General features: G+C 43.2%; 1 protein-coding gene across 1 annotated transcript in view; it reads left to right on the top strand.

The window, feature by feature from the left end:
• The window catches only part of LOC122933202 (coiled-coil domain-containing protein 169-like), a 53,581-nt gene that overhangs the window by 24,291 nt on the left and 9,336 nt on the right, over positions 1-19,954 (top strand). The window contains exons 5-6 of the mRNA XM_044288045.1: positions 582-680; positions 4,993-5,046. Of these exons, the coding sequence (XP_044143980.1) occupies positions 582-680; positions 4,993-5,046 (153 nt within the window). The remainder of the gene's footprint in view (positions 1-581; positions 681-4,992; positions 5,047-19,954) is intronic.

A 19,954-nucleotide genomic window follows, 5' to 3' on the forward strand; every position in this document is an offset into this window, starting at 1 on the left:
GTAAAACGCCCGACGCTCAAACAAGTGCTTGAGCTTTTTTTTGGGTGTTTGTCGCGCGTTCCCGCACATAGAAATTCGGGAACGCGCGACAATGTGTGAACGCCAATCTCTGTATGCGCGATTGTAAACGCCCGTACAATCGCGCATACAGAGCGCTCGTTTCCGAACGCTCAGGTCTGAACCCAGAGTTAAGGTCCCTCTAGACGGGACGATACAGCAGGCGATTGTCAGGGGGGAAGCGTTCCTCCCCGGCAATCGCCTGCTTGTCAGTGAAGGAGACCGTTGCTATTACATGCAGCGATCTCCTCCCCAGTATGGGGATAAGTGGTGATCAGCAATGCCATCGCTCGTCCACATACAGACTCGTTGTTTGGAAATGATGATTTAGGTGCCTCCACAAACAATCAAATTACCCGGTAAACGAGTGTTTTCCTCTTTTATGGGGTAATCGGCGGCACACGTACACCGCCAGAAGATCGCCAACCGCCCATTATCTGGTGGCTCCTCGGCCTGTGTAAAGGGCCCTTCAGGCATAAAATGGCTTCCTTTTCTTCTAATGCCCTTTCTTGTTGGACTTACAGGGAGCATTAAACCAATATCTTAAGCGTCTGGAGGAGGAAAAGATCTTAATGGAAAATCAGCTCAAAGATTTTGAACTCCGGATAGATCAAGAAGCAAAGGTAGGAGATTTTATGTGTAGTGCATAGCGTCAGCTGATGTGCGATAAAAACATTCCCCTGTCAGCGCATGTTGGGAGTTGTAATTTCGCCTCCGGTTGTGTATCCTGAAAATTACTAATGGAAAATTGTTATTATTTATTTGAAAGAGTTATTAACCTCTTGAGGACAGGGCAATTTTTAATTTTTGCATTTAGTTTTTTTCCCTGCCTTCCAGGACCCATAACTTTTTATTTTTCCAATCGCATAGCCGTATGAGGGCAATTTTTTTTGTGGGACAAATTGTACTTTCTAGCGGCACCATTTTATATTGCATGCGATTTAATAGGAAGCTAGAAAAAAAAATTTAATGGGGGGAAATTGGGGGGAAAAAAATGCAATTCTGCCACAGTTTTCTGGAATTCCTTAGGAGGTAAAACTGACCTGTTACCCTTCTTTTCCAGGTCAGTATGATGATAGTATGCCACATTTATATAGTTTTTCTTGTGTTTTAAGAACTTAGAGTTTTTTTTTGTTACTTCTACTGAGCTTTGTCAGGGCACATTTTTTTGCAGGGTGATTGTTGTTTTTTATTGATACTGTATCATTTTGGGGTATGTATGACTTTCTGATCACTTTTTGTTATTTTTTTTTGGGAGAGGAAGTGCCAAAAAAGCAACAAATCTGCCATTTTGATTTTTTTTTTTTCATTACAACATTTATGGTATGGGATAAATCTGTATTGATTTTAATAGCATGGGTGTTTTAGGATTTGGCTGTGCAAATTGTATTTTTTTTGTTTATTTTTATTGAGAGAAAAGAGGGGTGATTTTATTTATATTTATTTTTTTATTTAAAAAACCTATAGGTCATCAATATCTGATCAGTGGGGTCTGACACCCAGCACCCCCGCTGATCAGCAGTTTAAAAAGGAGGGGACTTCAACATGCAGTCGCTAGATTGCTGGTCCCATAGACTGCAATTCGGGGCTTCATAGAAACTATTGCTGTGGTAACTTCGGATACTTCAGAGGGACCAAACCTACCGGAAGGAATAAACAATGGTATCTGAGGGGTTAAATGTCTGTGATCTGCATTATCGCCGATCACAGACATTTAGCCCCGGGTGACTGCTGCTCGAAACAGCAGAAAGCCGGAAGCTCTAGCAGCTGCTTGAGAGCACAGCATTTTTAAAGAACGGACTTGAGTCGTACATGTACAGTTGATGTCCTCAAGGGGTTAATACCACTGAGCAAAGAGGAGGTATACAGACATAATATAAAAGAGAAGTACAATAAGCATGAACTTATTAACAGACTGGTACATAGAGGGAGAGGACCCTGCCCTTGAGAGCTCACAGTCTACAAAGGAAAGGGGAAGGACCCAGTAGGTGAGGGTAAGAGCTGCCCATCTGGTTGTGTGGTGGCTGCATGCTAGGTGGAAGACTTTCCCGAAAAGGTGGGTTTTCAGGTTGCTTTTGAAGGTTTGGATGTTGTGGGAGAGTCGGATGTGCTGGGGTAGTGAGTTCCAGAGTATGGGGAAGATTGCGTGTGGGGATGTAGCAGAAAAGCAGGTAAGAGATGTAAGGAGGGGACAGATTGTGGACAACCTTATATTGGTTGTCTCCTAGATATCACAAAGAAATGGCTGAAATTTTTAAACTTTGCAAAAAAGAAAACACGTTCACTTCTGACTTGTTTTCTGCAGATTTAGCCCTTGTGTCCTCCTGCCTTGCTCATAAGTTTCTCGGTACAGATAGTACAAGTATAAATAATACAGTTAGTTACGGATGTAGCAGGGGTATCACACACACTCTTAACTCAAATTTCTTAACTCCTCGCATTATCTTGAAACAAAAACCATTGAAAAGCAATTGCCTAACGCATTTAGTTGCATTTAGTTTAGATAACATGTCTCATAAAGCATGTGTTAACCGTGCTACATCCGTATGTTCATATATATTTGGACACTGACATAATTTTTATTTATTTTTTACCTGTTTACTAAAACATATTCAACTTAAAGCTATATAATGGGCATGGACATATAGTCCGGACTTTTAGCTTTCATTTGAGGTATCCACATTAAAATTGTATGATGGGTTTAGGAGTTTCAGCTCCTTTACATGTTGCACCCTGTTTTTAAAGGGACCAAAATAATTTGGACAATTGACTCAAAGGCTGTTTCATGGGCCGGTGTGGGCAATTCCTTCATTATCTCATTCTCAATTAAGCACATAAAAGGCCTGGAGTTGATTTGAGGTGTGGCGATTGCATTTTGAAGATTTTGCTGAGAAGTAAACATGCGGTCAAAGGAGCTCTCTATGTAGGTGAAACAAGCCATCCTTCATCTGTAAAAACAGGGGAAAAAAACGAGAAATTGCTACGCTATCAGGAGTGGGAAAATCTACAGTTTGGTACATCCTGAGAAAGAAAGAAAGCACTGGTGACCTCAACAATGCAAAAAGACCTGGACGCCCACGGAAGACAACAGTGGTGGATGATCGCAGAATAATTACCATGGTGAAGAGAACCCCCTTCACAACAGCCAACCAAGTGAACAACACTTTCCAGGATATAGGCGTATCAATATCCAAATCTACCATAAAGAGAAGCCTGAAAATAAATACTGCACAGTGCAAGCCACTCATAAGCCTCAAGAATAAGGCGGCTAGATTGGACTTTGCTTAAAAACATCTTAAAAAAACAGAACACTTCTGGAAGAACATTCTTTGGACAGATGAAACCAAGATCAACCTCTACCAGAATGATGGAAAGAAGAAAGTATGGCGAAGGCCTGGTACAGCTCCTGATCCAAAGCATACCACCATCTGTAAAACACGGCAGAGGCAGTGTGATGACTTGGGCATGCATGGCTGCCGGTGGCAAAGGGTCCATAGTGTTTATTGATGATGTGACACAGGACAGAAGCAGCCGGATAAATTCTGGGGTTTTCAGAGACATACTGTCTGCTCAAATCCAGCCAAATGGATAATACAGATGGACAATGACCAAACATAAAGCCAAAGCAACCCAGGAGTTTATTAAAGTAAAGAAGTGGAATATTCCTGAATGGCCGAGTCAGTCACCGGATCTGATCCCAATGGAGCATTTCACTTGTTAAAGACTAAACTTCAGACAGAAAGGCCCCAAACAAACAGCAACTGAAAACCGCTGCAGTAAAGGCCGAGCATTAAAAAGGAGGAAACACAGCGTCTGGTGATGTCCACGAGGTCAAGACTTCACGCAGTCATTGCCAACAAAGGGTTTCCAACCAAGTATTAGAAATTAACATTTTATTCACAATTCTTTAATTTGTCCAATTACTTTTAAGCCCCTGAAATGAAGGGATTGAGTTTATAAAATGCTTTAGTTCCTCAAATTTTTATGCAATCATTTTGAATTAAAGCTGAAAGTCTGAACTTCACCTGCATCTGAATTGTTTTGTTTAAAATCCGTTGTCTCTGTCCAAATATATATGGACCTGACAGTATATAGAAGGAAGAATTGATGAGGATGAACGTAAGCTGGCATCTTACTCGGTAAAGAGCCAGTTCTGTCACATTGATGTAGCATTCTTCACAAGTCTTCCCTATCTGGCAGAGACCTAGTGAACTGTCCTATATAATGTTAAAGGGAAGCTCTGCTGTGAGCTCCTCCAGCATTGATCTCTGTTAGCAGTATAGGCTGGTGGGTAAGGTAAGTACATGCACTGTGTGAGAGGGATCCTGCTGCTTATACTATTACTGGGGAGAAACATGGGGGGAAAAAGTCTTTCAACACTACTACTAGGATGAAGGGAGAGGACACTTTGCAGAGGTGGGACCCACACCTGTCTGACATTGGGCCAACTCCTTTAAAGTGGTTATCCAAGCCTGGAAATGCACCCCCATATTCCCAGGCCCCTCACACTGATTCTACTTACCTGGCTCCCCGCGCCGCACCAGTGTCGGGGGGCAGCCAATGGCAGGCGGTGATGGGGATGAGCCTCCCTAGCATTGCGGGTGAGGCTAGGGAGGCTCGTCGCCGCCTACCATTGGCTGCCCTCCCCAACCCCCCCACGACACCATTGTTTTCATCCACACACAAGGAGAAGCAGCAGCTCAGGTAGCCAGGTAAGTAGAATCAGTGTGAGGGGCCTGGGCATATGGGGGGGCCATTTCCAGACTTGGATAACCCCTTTAAGCTTGTTCTTCAAATAGTTTTATTTTATGCAAAATGATAATAAATTAGCATTATAGTCTGAGATAAGAACTGTGGTAGGATTAATTGAAATCCAGAAATAAATTCATATTGTATATTCATTCATGTTATTACATTTTGATATTTCTGTTACAGGCGTATTACAAAGTTAATGATGAAAGAAGAATGTATATTTCTGAAATCGCCCAGGTTTGTGATCTTTCCTGTCTCCAAGGTTTTGCAGAAAGGAAGGTTGTCCTGTGTGTGTAACCTCTCAAGGTTAAGATGGATTTAGAAGTGCAGAAGAGCAGCGGATTGTCGGCAAGGAAGCGTTCCTTCCCGTCAATTGGCTGCTCGCTCGGTGGAGGTGAAGCGCTGCATTTACATGCAGCGATCACCTCCACAGTGTGAGCACAAGGGATTGCTATTGCGATCGCTCCTCATACAGCTGTATTTTTTCTGGGCAGCAGATCGCTGTTTAAACCGCACAATCTGCTGCCAAGAAACGATAATTTAGGCGCCTCTACGAACTATAGTTTCACCCGATGAACGAGCGTTTCATTCGTTCATCAGGTGATTGGCTGCTACTTTAGACAGGAAAATTATCTAGACGTGTAAATCCACCTTTAGGCCCCTGGCAGACGAGCGTGAGCGGATTAGGTCCGGATGTGTTGCGGAAAAATGCGTGATTTCGCAAGCAAGTTCTTTCAGTTTTGTCTGCGATCGCGTTGAGTTGTTCAGTTTTTATCACGCAGGTGCAATGTTTACAAAAAACATCTCTTGGCAACTATCCGTAAAAAACGCACTGCATCCGCACTTGCTTGCAGATGCAATGCGATTCTCACACAGCCCCATTCACTTCTTTGGGGTCAGCATTGCGTGAAAATCGCAGAATATAGAACATGCTGCGATTTTCATGCAACCCACAAGTGATGCGTGAAAACCAACGCTCATGGACACAGACCCATTGAAATGAATGGGTCAGGATTCCATGTGGGCGCAATGAGTTCGCATCATGCATTGCACACGCGCGGAATACTCGCTCGTGTGAAAGGGGTCTTAGGCCTTATTCACACAGTCAGTGTTTGGTCAGTGATTTCCATCAGTGATTATGAGATTATAAGGTTTTTTTCTCACAATCACTGATGAAAAGCACTGACTAAGCACTGACTGTGTGAATAAGGCCTAAGGCCTGTATTACACCAACAGATTTTCTGACCAATCATTGGTCAGATGGCCAATTACACACACAGATCTTTTGTTATACACACCAACTATTGGTCTGATTGGACAGATATTGGTCAGATAATCTGGTAATACAGGACTTAGTGCCGATATGTATTTCTGTAAGTTACCTTAAATCCTTTCCAATTTAAAAGCCAAAAACACAAGTGATTATTTCTGGCAAGCTCCATAAAGTCATGGTTGGTTGAGTTTGGTGTGGAAGAACTTTTGGGATGAACTAGAATGAAGATTGCCGGCCAAGCCCTCTCGTCCAAAATCAGTGTCTGACCTCATAAATGCTCATCTGGATGAATGGGCAAAAGTTCCCAGACACAATCTAAAACCTTGTAGAAAACCTTCCCAGAAGAATGGAGGCAATTTTACGTGCAAAGAGGGCACCCGCCATATATGGAGAGGGGGAACCATACATCCCCCCCTTAACGCTGATCACACAGTACAAATTTGCGGAACGCATGTGAACCCTTTCATTTCAATGGGGCCGCAAAAGATGCAGAACAGCACGCTGTGTCCTGTCCGCATCCGTACTTCCGTTCCGCAATAGCGGACAAGAATAGGCATTTCTATCACAGGGCTGGCCATGTGCGTTCTGCAAAATGCTAGAAAAATGCTCCCTATCACTGTCCCTACACATTAGCAAAAATAAATATGACAGTTACACTTTTTAAAAATATTTAACATAAAAACATGGTTTTAACAATATGTAATTTTCTGCTGACACATTCCCTTTAAACCTCGGCTCGGCCTAGTGCAGGGCCTGGTGTGGGGATGCAGTGTGTAGGAATTCAGAGAACACCAAAGGGACAATCATTGTCTCAGGCATTCAGGCCTTTTTACTGGGGCATAACACATTGTTGCACGGATTGTTTCCTAAATTGCCTTGGTCAGTTTTACTATATTTCTTTAAAATCTGATTCTTGTAATGCTTGTTTACAGTACTAGTTTTATACTTTAAAGTATTTAACTGCTTCAGGACCCTGAGATTTTCAATTTTTGCGTTTTTGTTTTTCATTTCTCCCCCTTCCCTTAGTCCTAACTTTTTTAGTTTTCCATTCACTTAGCCTTATGAGGGCTTATTTTTTGAGGGACAAGTTGTACTTTCTAATGGCACCATTTACGGTTGCATACCATGTAGTAGGAAGCTGAAAAAAAATTCCAAATGGGGTAGAATTGGTAAAAAACGCAATTCTGATATATATTTTTTTTTTGCTTTTTTTTTTTTTACACTGTACAGTATGCGGTAAAATTGACCTGTTATCTTCATTCTCCAGGTCAGTACGGTTACAATGATACCACACTTGTATAATTTTTCTTGCGTTTTAATACTGACATTTTTTTTAAAACCTTTTGAGGGTTTTTTTTTTATAACCATATTCTGACCCCTTTAACTTTTTTGTAGTTATGTGTACAGGGCTGTTCTTTTCAGTGATACCAATTTGAAGTGTGTGCGACTTTTTGATCACTTTTTATAAAAAAAATTATTGGGTAGTGACAAAAAATGGCAAATTGGCATTTTTTTTATTTTTTTTATTTTTCCCCGTTACGCCATTAATATTGTTATATTTTAATTGTATGGGCATTTTCGCACACACCGATGCCCATGATGTTTATTTTTTTATTGGTTAAGTATTTTTTATTTTAAGGAAAGGGGGGTGCTTTGAACTTTAATGCTTTTTTATTTTTTTATATTTGTAAAAAAAAAACAACTTATTTTTATTTTTTAACTTTTTTTAAGTCACCTTGGGTGACAATAACTGGTAATCATTAGATCGCCCATTGTGTTCATCAATCGCTAATAGCCATCATTGAACACTTCATTTGAATTATAACAAAACAATGCTGCCATCTAGTGGCCTGTATTGGTATATTTGTGAAATAGACACCGAAGCCTGCTTGAGGCTTCAGTCTATTTCAGCGATGTAACAGGTTCCCCGATCTCAGTCGGGAAACGCTGTTACCGGAGCGGAAGCGTGCAACTTCTGCTTACGGACTGATCAGATGCCATGGTCACATTTGACCACAACATCTGAAGGGTATAATGTTTGTGATCAGCCTTATGGATGATCGCATACATGTGTCGCGGGTCTCTGCTATTTTAAATAGCAGAAACCTAGCGGCTATGGCGCCCGCTACACATGCCATGTTTAGGGACCAGACTTCCGCCTTACATATACGGCGGAGGGGTTAATGTAGATAAAGTTAATACAAGGCACTTATTAATGTATTGTGATTGTCCATATTGCCTCCTTTTCTGACTTGATTCATTTTTTCATTACATTATACACTGCTCGTTTCTGGGGGTTCCGACCACCGCTGCAGCGCAGGTACGAGGTGGCCGGGATGGAAACTGCTGTTCATGCCTGCCTATGCACGCTCACATGGTCCCAGCCACCAGAGAGGCCAGCGCTTTTTCCTGTAGTGCGCAAGCATGACCACCACTGCTAGATTGCAGGGTGGTCGTAACCCTTGGATACAAGCAGTGTATAATGTGATGGAAAAAGAATCAAGCCAGCAAAGGAGGCAATATGGACAATCACAATACCGTAGTAAGTGCCTTGTATTAACTTGGATGTATCAATATTTTATTACAGGGCTTAGGGTACTTTCACACTTGCGGCAGGACAGATCCGACAGGCTGTTCCACCATGTCGGATCTGTCCTGCGGCTATTTCGCCGTGCCACCGGACTGCCACTCCGTCCCCATTGACTATAAGTCGGACATGCAGTACTTTTTGCCGCCAGACCGCCGCTCCGTCCCCATTGACTATAAGTCGGACATGCAGTACTTTTTAGTCCGGCGGCTTTCGCCGTGCTGCGCCGGAGCTCCGCCCCCGTCCCCATTATAGTCAATGGGGACAGAGCGGCGGTCCGGCGGCACGCCGAAATAGCCGGAGGACGGATCTGACATGGTGAACAGCCTGTCGGATCCGTCCTGCCGCAAGTGTGAAAGTAGCCTTATGTGGACTGTGCAGGTTACCTTAACAGAAGGTTAACTTTTTGTAATAGACTTTTCTTTATTTATACTGCATTAATCTAAAGTCTTAAAATGAACAGATGAGACAGCAAAGACACACCAGATGGCAAATCCTTGTTGAAAATGTCCAAGATTGATAATTGGAAGACTAGTCAGCCACAAAAAGCATAGTAATTGGTAATGAAGATGCAGGAGTATTTCATGCTCTGATTTATGACACGATATTAAGGCCATTACAGATAGATTCTGTTCTGTGTCCACGGAGGCACAGGTGCAGTGCTTTCCATTGCTGGCCGGCTGCAGCTGATACTACAACTCCCAGGCTTGATTGCCAGGGAATGCTGGGAGTTGTAGTTTCACAAAAGCTGGGGAGTCAAAGTTGGAGACCACAGTATATGGTATACGAAGCACATTGAAAGCTTGTCGGGGGCTGCTTGTAATTTTCTCCAGTGCTATTTTCATCAACCCAGTACAGCAAACTGGTGAAAATGTGTGAGCTGGAACTTGTGCCATTTATCAGAAAGAGCATGTGATGCAGTATGTGTGTAACCCTAAACCTTACGCTTGAAAGGGATCCTGTGATACCTTTAAATGCCAAATTTCTGTGCTGATTAATTTTATAATATACAGCTCCATTTTTTGTTTCAGAGTTTGAAAACCTCAGCTTAACATACTGCTAATATTAATTTGTTCTGGAACAACAATTTTAATCTCAAAATAGTGTAGACCAAGATTGTATTGAAAACTCCCAATAGGTAACAAAGCCTTCAAAATGCCAAAAGGAACAAAAAAGGACACTAAACAATTTTGCAGATAATTAATGCAGATGAAACAAAACCAAAGATATAACAAATGTTAGAAAGAGCTACAAGTAGAGAGCAGTACAGTAGACAATAATACAGGTAGAGAGCAGTACAGTTCGTGTTGTACAGGTGGAGAGCAGTATAGTACGTGTAGTACAGGTAGAGAGCAGTACAGTACATGTAGTACAGGTAGAGAGCAGTACGGTACGTGTAGTATAGAAAGAGAGCAGTGTAGTACATGTAGTACAGGTAGAGAGCAGTACAGTACATGTAATACAGGTACAGAGCAGAACAGTACGTGTATTACAGGTAGAGAGCAGTACAGTACACAATAATAGAGGTAGAGAGCAGTACAGTATGTGTAGTACAGGTAGAGACAGTGGGGTATCTTGGTTTTGTGCTGCCCTAGGCGAGACTAAACTCGGGCACCCCCCCCCCCCAATATAAATTTGACCCACCCCTTCCTGTCAAGGCCAAACCCCTTCCTCTGTAAACTCCACCCCTTCCTCTTTAGGCCCCACCCTTTCCTATGCACATTCCTAGTTTGACACAAATATTTTGTATTTTGCAGATGTATAAAAAATATAAAAAAATCTGTAAAATACAAAGTATGTGTGTTAGAAGTTGCGCTTTTTTAATTTTTAGAATAATGATACAGGCAGCCATTTTATTTCATACATTTGTGCTAATTTCTGTGTTGGTTGGAGAGGGGTGAGGGGCAGTATTACACAATCTGTATATGTATAAAAAAAAATACCATATTTTTCGCCCTATAAGACGCACCGGCCCATAAGACGCACCTAGGTTTTTGAGAAGGAAAATAAGACAAAAATATTTTTAACCAAATGGTGTGCTTTTGGTGAGTTTTGAACTAATGGTGGTCTGTGCATGACACTACTATGGGGGATCTGTGGGTGGCACTGTTATGGAGGGGGATTTGTGGATGGCACTGTTATGGGGGGTGGATCTGTGGATGGCACTAGTATATATGTGTCACCCACCCCAAAACAGTGCCATCCACATGTCCCCCACCCCATAACAGTGCCATCCACAGATCACCCACCTCCCATAACAGTGCCATCCAAAGATCTCCCCCCCCCCCATAACAGTGCCATCCACATATCCCCCACCCCATAATAGTGGCATCCACAGATGCTCTAATATACTGGAGCTATGGTAAACCTGTGGAAGGGGCCGGTGTCATGCAAATGCGGCGGGGCCGGTGATGTCACCGTACTCCGGCCCCACCGCTCACTCACTGCTTTATTGCCTAAACATTTTATAATAATAGCTTTCATTGAAGTTCCGATCCCCAGCCCCATCTGTACTACTTACTAAATGTCCTGTAGCAGGCAGAGCAGGGCGGCCGGCCGTAACTTACTGACGTCACGTGCCTGCGCCGCCTACTTTATGAATGAAGTAGGCGGCGCAGGCACGTGACGTCAGTGAGTTATGGCCGGCCGGCCGCCCGCCCTGCTCTGCCTGCTACAGGACATTTAGTAAGTAGTACAGATGGGGCTGGGGATCGGAACTTCAATGAAAGCTATTATTATAAAATGTTTAGGCATTAAGGAATTGAGTGACCGCACCGGCCCCGCCGCATTTGCATGACACCGACCCCTCCCCCCTCCAGCTGATACATCACAGTCTGCGATGTAAAATGGCAGCATTCGCCCCAAAAGTTGCACTTTTTTGGGGGGGGGGGGGAGTGCGTCTTATGGGGCTAAAAATGCGATAAAGATTGTGTAATATTTACCTGCTCTGTATACAGCTGACACCTGTCCACAGTGACCAGGATCAGAGATGACGCAGTTCCCGGTCATTTAACCCCTCCATTTGGAGGTTTCTCTGATCGCCTCCCGTGGCTAAATTGTGAGGTGCCAATCAGTTGATATGGCAGCCAGGGACATTGTGAAGGCCTAGGCCCAAATGGGTTCTTCACCCTGTGGGGGGCTTTCAGGCACCCTATCAGACCTGAGGAGGAAAGCATACTTACCTGCTCCCCGATGCTGAGTTCTGACTTTTTTGTTCTTCTGTTGGCTTCCACTGTCTGGCATCCAGTAGTCAACATCCAGTCTGACATGGCTGCAGCAGTGACGTGTCCCCTTGCATCACGTGACCCAGTGACATGACTAATAGGGGACATGTCACTGCCTTGACCACATTTCCTGTGTCAAACCAGATGAACAGCCTCTTTAAAAGGGTTTTTCGGGCTCTTGATATTAATGACCTATTCTGAAAATAGCCACAGGAAAAACAGCCGGCACTCACTCAGTTTGCACGTTGCACGGGATAGGAAGTGGTCTCCACGAATATTCCAAGAAAATCCCAGCAATGGTGTCTTCAAATGTATGGGGTTTATTGCATCAAATCACAAGATGTCCTCAATCCAGGACGCGTTTCGGCTAGCATGCCTTTATCAACAGGTACAAGTATACAAAGTGACCAAGTATATATAATGGGATAACTCCTCCCCTTGTGACATCATCACCAACTCCCCTCACCTGCACAGGTGGTGGGAGGGGTAAGTAACACACACAAGTATGTCAATCAGTGAATTACTACAGCAGGGTTCATGTCTCTAACTACACTTCACATCAGTATATATAGAGAAAATCCTTCAAACAATATGTATATCTACCACAAATCATATTTCATATTTCCTGGTGTGTGAGATCCCTCAGCGAATATTTGATGTCTGAAAAATAAAGGTTATATATAAATAACACTATATCAGATGTGCATGATCTCATAATCCCTATTGAGGCCTTTAGGGTGCAAAGTATCCAACGTATGGATCCAATAGGCCTCTCTGCGCAACCACAGCTTCTGCAAATCTCCTCCTCTCCTTGGTCTTTTAACCTGTTCCAATACCTGGAACCTTAATTGAGCAATCCCATGTTTGCACTGTTCAAAATGGAATAGGATAGGTAACATTAGATTCTTAGTGTGGATAGTAGATTTGTGTTTCCCTAATCGTTTGTGTGGTCTCTCCTATATACAATAGGCCACAGGGACATTTTATCAGATAAATCACATTGGTGGATTCACATGTGAAAAAACCTTCAATCGCAAAGGGTCGCCCGAAATGCCAGTGTTTACGAATAATGTTATCGAATTTCTGGTTATAGGGATGAAACTTATGTGGCACTGGTACATAAGTTTCATCCCTATAACCAGAAATTCGATAACATTATTCGTAAACACTGGCATTTATTGGAAAAGGCTTATCCTACCATAGAAGAGTTCAAAAATCCACCCTTGATATGTAATAAGAAGAATCCTAGTTATAGGGATAAACTCGTACATTCTGATATTGGGAGTACGAAAAAGACGTTAAAGCAAATGGTGTTAGCAACTCAACGTAGGGGCACATTCCAATGTTTGCACTGTTCTTAATGTTCCCATATAATTAGGGGTTCCACATTTTATCATCCACATAGCGGGCGACCTTTTGCGATTGAAGGTTTTTTCACATGTGAATCCACCAATGTGATTTATCTGATAAAATGTCCCTGTGGCCTATTGTATATAGGAGAGACCACACAAACGATTAGGGAAACACAAATCTACTATCCACACTAAGAATTTAATGTTACCTATCCTATTCCATTTTGAACAGTGCAAACATGGGATTGCTCAATTAAGGTTCCAGGTATTGGAACAGGTTAAAAGACCAAGGAGAGGAGGAGATTTGCAGAAGCTGTGGTTGCGCAGAGAGGCCTATTGGATCCATACGTTGGATACTTTGCACCCTAAAGGCCTCAATAGGGATTATGAGATCATGCACATCTGATATAGTGTTATTTATATATAACCTTTATTTTTCAGACATCAAATATTCGCTGAGGGATCTCACACACCAGGAAATATGAAATATGATTTGTGGTAGATATACATATTGTTTGAAGGATTTTCTCTATATATACTGATGTGAAGTGTAGTTAGAGACATGAACCCTGCTGTAGTAATTCACTGATTGACATACTTGTGTGTGTTACTTACCCCTCCCACCACCTGTGCAGGTGAGGGGAGTTGGTGATGATGTCACAAGGGGAGGAGTTATCCCATTATATATACTTGGTCGCTTTGTATACTTGTACCTGTTGATAAAGGCATGCTAGCCGAAACGCGTCCGGAATTGAGGACATCTTGTGATTTGATGCAATAAACACCATACATTTGAAGACACCATTGCTGGGATTTTCTTTGACTATTCTGAAAATAGGACATCAATATCAAGGCCTGGAAATAGGAAATCGCAGAATCCCCATAGGCTATAATAGTAAACTATAGCAGTCTACGCTTATAGCCTATGTTTAGTAAGAGGGAGCGTCTGATGTGCTGGGGTCTCGCGTTCCAGAGCATGGGAGAGGCATGGGAGAAATCTTGTAGGCGATTGGGTGAAGAACAGATGAGAGGAGAACAAAGTGAGGATCAGAGATTACGGTACTTATAGGGAAGTATCACAAACAGGGTGAATGTGGAGCAAATCAGTTTTTGAGAAAGGATGGCTGGGGTCAGTGGTGCCAGACAGAGCAGAAACATACCTGTGGATGAGATAAGTGGGATGTGAGATGGGAAGGCAGAGGTGAAATAGATATTCCATGATGTTACATGATGATGTATAATTCCTGCCAGTGACGGCCAGTTCGCATTGTTTGCCCGCGAACATATGCGGGCTGCCATCTTTTTTCACAAGTCCGGCAAGACACAGGTAAACCCTTACCTGTGCCTGTGCTCGAGCCGGTCTGAAAACAAATGCGGTCAGCGGGAGCAGGCAGTTCCGAGAACAGCCCGGTGAAGGCCCCCGGTGGCTGTTCTCGGAACTGCCTGCTCCCGCTGACCGCACTTGTTTTCAGACCGGCTCGCGCACAGGTAAGGGCTTACCTGTGCCTTGCCGGACTTGTGAAAAAAGATGGCAGCTCGCATATGTTCGCGGGCGAACAATGCGAACTGGCCATCACTGATTCCTGCTATACACTTAGATGTTGCACAGAAATGACCAAAATATAAAATATATCTATCCTGCACAGTGAACACTGTTGTTAAATAAATCAAAATGCCTGAATTGACATTCTTTGATCACCTTGCCCGCTGAACAAAAAACTAAAAAATGATGTACTCCGTATTTTTCGCCGTATAAGACGCACTTTTTCCCCCCCAAAAGTGGGGGGGAAATAGCAGTGCGTCTTATACGGCGAATGTAGCCGATTTTGCTTAGTTTTCAATGATACACCCGCCGCGATGCCGTGCGGCGGGTATATCAGCTGTGAGGGAGGAGGGGCTGGGGGCGGCATCTGCATTTATAATGACAGCGGGGCCCGTGCAGTGACTGTATTCTACTACACGGGCCCCGGAGCAGGGAGGAGGGAGGAGGCAGGAGGCAGGCCGGGAGGACGGGCGCTGGCAGTGTGAGTCATACGTCACGCGCCTGCGCCGCCTGCTTCATGAATGAAGCAGGCGGCGTGGGCGCATGACGGATGACTCACACTGCCAGCGCCCGTCCTCCCGGCCTGCCTCCTGCCTCCTCCCTCCTCCCTGCTCCGAACGGCAAGCGCTTCTAATTGTAAGTAATAGCGCTCATCATCGCTCATTATGCTTTTACATGCAGTGCACACAACAATTAACTACGGTATTAGGGATATGATTGTACAGTAAGCGGGGCCCGTGTAGTAGAATACAGTCACTGCACGGGCCCCGCTGTCATTATAAATGCAGATGCGACCCCCACCCCCATTATAAAAGCAAATGCGACCCCCACACTTATGGAGGGGATCTGTGGATGACACATAGCATAAGATGCTATATATGTGTCATCCACAGATCCCCCCCATAACTGTCATACACAGATCCTCATAACAGCGCCATCCAGAGAGGATCCCCTATAAGTGTCATCCACAGATCCCCCATAACAGTGCGTCATCCACAGATCCCCATAACAGTGCATCACCCACAGACCACAATTAGTTCAAAATATTTTTTTTCTTATTTTCCTCCCCAAAAACCTAGGTGCGTCTTATACGCCGGTGCGTCTTATACGGCGAAAAATACGGTATGTACCCCAAACCAATAAAAACTACAGCTCGACTCGCAAAAAGTTGAAAAGAGAGTTCTGGGTGTCCGAACATAGCAAGATAACTCTACCTTTTTTGCAAATTTTTTTATCTTTCCTTTAGTTATAAAACATAAGAAAAACGTTATATACACTCACCTAAAGAATTATTAGGAACACCTGTTGTATTTCTCATTAATGCGATTATCTAGTCAACCAATCACATGGCAGTTGCTTCAATGCATGTAGGGTTGTGGTCCTGGTCAAGACAATCTCCTGAACTCCAAACTGAATGTCAGAATGGAAAGAAAGGTGATTTAAGCAATTTTGAGCGTGGCATGGTTGTTGGTGCCAGACGGGCCGCTCTGAGTATTTCACAATCTGCTCAGTTACTGGGATTTTCACGCACAACCATTTCTAGGGTTTACAAAGAATGGTGTGAAAAGGGAAAAACATCCAGTATGCGGCAGTCCTATGGGCGAAAATGCCTTGTTGATGCTAGAGGTCAGAAGAGAATGGGCCGACTGATTCAAGCTGATAGAAGAGCAACGTTGACTGAAATAACCACTCGTTACAACCAAGGTATGCAGCAAAGCATTTGTGAAGCCACAACACGCACAACCTTGAGGCGGATGGGCTACAACAGCAGAAGACCCCACCGGGTACCACTCATCTCCACTACAAATAGGAAAAAGAGGCTACAATTTGCACGAGCTCACCAAAATTGGACTGTTGAAGACTGGAAAAATGTTGCCTGGTCTGATGAGTCTCGATTTCTGTTGAGACATTCAAATGGTAGAGTCCGAATTTGGCGTAAACAGAATGAGAACATGTATCCATCATGCCTTGTTACCACTGTGCAGGCTGGTGGTGGTGGTGTAATGGTGTGGGGGATGTTTTCTGGGCACACTTTAGGCCCCTTAGTGCCAATTGGCCATCGTTTAAATGCCACGGGCTACCTGAGCATTGTTTCTGACCATGTCCCTCCCTTCATGACCACCATGTACCCATCCTCTGATGGCTACTTCCAGCAGGATAATGCACCATGTCACAAAGCTCAAATCATTTCAAATTGGTTTCTTGAACATGACAATGAGTTCACTGTACTAAAATGGCCCCCACAGTCACCAGATCTCAACCCAATAGAGCATCTTTGGGATGTGGTGGAACAGGAGCTTCGTGCCCTGGATGTGCATCCTTCAAATCTCCATCAACTGCAAGATGCTATCCTATCAATATGGGCCAACATTTCTAAAGAATGCTATCAGCACCTTGTTGAATCAATGCCACGTAAATTTTAAGGCAGTTCTGAAGGCAAAAGGGGGTCCAACACCGTATTAGTATGGTGTTCCTAATAATTCTTAAGGTGTGTGTATTTGGTATTGCTGTAGTCCTGCTGACCCTCAGGATAAAGGTCACATGCCATTTTTAGAGCCATAAAAATAAGACCTAAGAACAGTAGTGGAATTGTGCGGGTTTTCTATTTCGTCTACAAAGAATTTTCTTTCCAATACTGTATTAAAGGAATGAATCCAACATAATAGGTAATAACTGTATGATCCTGGGGGCCGAACAGCTGGGGTCCCCACGATCAGTAGAATGGGCATGTGCGCCCCTGTTATGGAAGAGTGTGAATGGGCGCACTGCCCCTCCGTCTATGGGATTGACGGGTTGAAATGGGCAGCTATATCTGTCAGCCCCACTGACTTTGAATGGAGCAGTACTTTGTATGCCTCCTTCCACTCCATTCAAACTTGCTTGGGATCCATCTGCTAGTGACTATGGTTGTCCCAACATTGAAGACCCCAGAGATCCTACATATATAACCTATCCTATATACAGTATGGGATGTTTTTCGTTGGATAACCCCTTCACATTAGTGCAATCACAAGACGTCTAGTAAAGTTTCATGGAAAGCAGTGGTAGACCGTGTTCATCAATGGCAGATTTGTAGATTCTCCCCATAGAGTGTGCACTCTGTTCTCTGTGTATAAAATCACTGGTTATGAATTATGGAACTGAACGTGAGCAGGCTACAGGAGGCGCTCTGTATTCTTAGAGGATGCCGTTATCAGAGCTGATGCAGTCTGTGGTTTTATTACGCTCTGGTGATTAAAGACGTAGGCTGAACGCACTGAGCCCATCATACGCTATTCTCCAGAGTCTGCCTGTTCACCAGCCCAGCTTCCTTCATCTTTATAAAACAGGTCCCTTGTCAAAAGGAGAGCAGAGTGACGCAGTATTTCCTCCAAATCACTGGCTTCCCGCTGATGTTAATTGCCTATCACCATGTAGGAGACACATTCAACTGTTAGCTATTGCTTTGGAAGAGTTATTTTTGTTTAGCAGCAAAAAACGCTCCTTGTACAGTACTGAAATAAACCTTAAACACTTAAAGGACCACCACCTAAAAGAGGCCACCACCTTATTTTGCACGACATGTCGTCAAATAGTATTGGAAGGTAAAGTCTCGTGCACAGAGCCCCTATAGAGATGCATGGAGTCCCTATAGCTGTTTATGTTGGACCTGTAGGCTGAAGCACCACCCGGATGAAATAGTAAGAAATAATCACCATGACCTTGTGACTGTGGAGAGTCTTGCTACATGTGCAAACCTCAGATGGACAGCTGTGACATATAGCACTGTACAAGCAAGCCCATAGGACCCATGCTATAAAAACATATACTACACGTCAGTGCAAGACTCTGTATGGAAGAACACAGTGGACTACACTTTTCTATACAGTTGATAAAGGGTATACTCTCAACAGATGCCAGAAGGACTCTCTTTGGGGATCCCGCTCATGACTGGGACTATTGGGATATTATGGGGCAGTGTGAACATACCCGTATCAACATATTTTTGATGGGTGGGTGGTTCTCTGGATGTAATTGTTTTAATTCGCTCCATGTATTCTGCTTGCTGTCCTGGCCCTTAAACTTCCTGCTTTGTCTTGACTTTTAGCATGGCAAACAGTTTTGCTTGAATTTCTCAGTCAGACCATTCACTCTGACCAGAGAGGGATAGGGGTGAGTGACTCAATTAGAGCACCACACATTACACTGATAAGTGGCCTGCTGTTCTTTGGCCAGGCCTACCAGGTGACCAATAGAGATATCATACTATTAAACTAACAGATAACATATTTTCTTAGCAGCAGCAGCAGCAATAAATTAACAATGGGTTGCTTATTTTTATAGGAGCTACAGAAGGACAATATTTTGTATTAAAATGGTCACTAACTTTTCACACAACTTTGCATAAATCAGTAGTAGAAGCGACTACAATAAATTTTGTAATAAGTCTCATCAGAGATAAATGTGTAGTTCTCCAGTTTCTATCTCAGCCCAAGTGCTGTATTTCCATCTGTACTTCTCTATAATGTTCTCCATGATCTTGGTGCTTCTTCTGAGTGAGTGTGAGAAACGTATAAAGTAGATTCTTCTATGTTTTCTGTGTGCAGCAGGTGGTAGCTAGTCTCCACCCACCAGCTCTGGGAGGACTGCATATTAAAGATCTAGCATAAATAGGAGAAAACTGCTAAAAATGCTAGATACAAGTGATATAACAGCCAGAATTAGTGTTGTTCCTCTATACACATACTGTACTATTGATTAATGCAAAGTGTGTTAAAAAGTTAGGTACACTTTAGCCTCTTAACCCGTTAGGACCCTGGGATTTTCCATTTTTGCATTTTAGTTTTTCACTCCCCGCCTTCCTATAGTCCTAACTTTTTTATTTTTCCATTCACATAGACTTATGAGGGCTTATTCTTTGCGGGACAAGTTGTACTTTCTAAAGGCACCGTTTACGGTTGCATACCATGTAGTAGGAAGTGGGGGGGAAAATTCCAAATGGGGTAGACTTGAGAAAAAACACAATTCTGCTAAAGGTTTTTTTTTTTTTACACTGTACACTGTGCAGTAAAATTGACCTGTTATCTTCATTCTCCAGGTCAGTACGATACCGCACTTGTATAATTTTTCTTGCGTTTTAATACAGATTTTTTTTTTTCTACCTTTTGAGGAAAAAAATAAATAAAT

Source organism: Bufo gargarizans, chromosome 3, assembly GCF_014858855.1.
Source record: "Bufo gargarizans isolate SCDJY-AF-19 chromosome 3, ASM1485885v1, whole genome shotgun sequence".
NCBI classification, from domain to species: domain Eukaryota; kingdom Metazoa; phylum Chordata; class Amphibia; order Anura; family Bufonidae; genus Bufo; species Bufo gargarizans.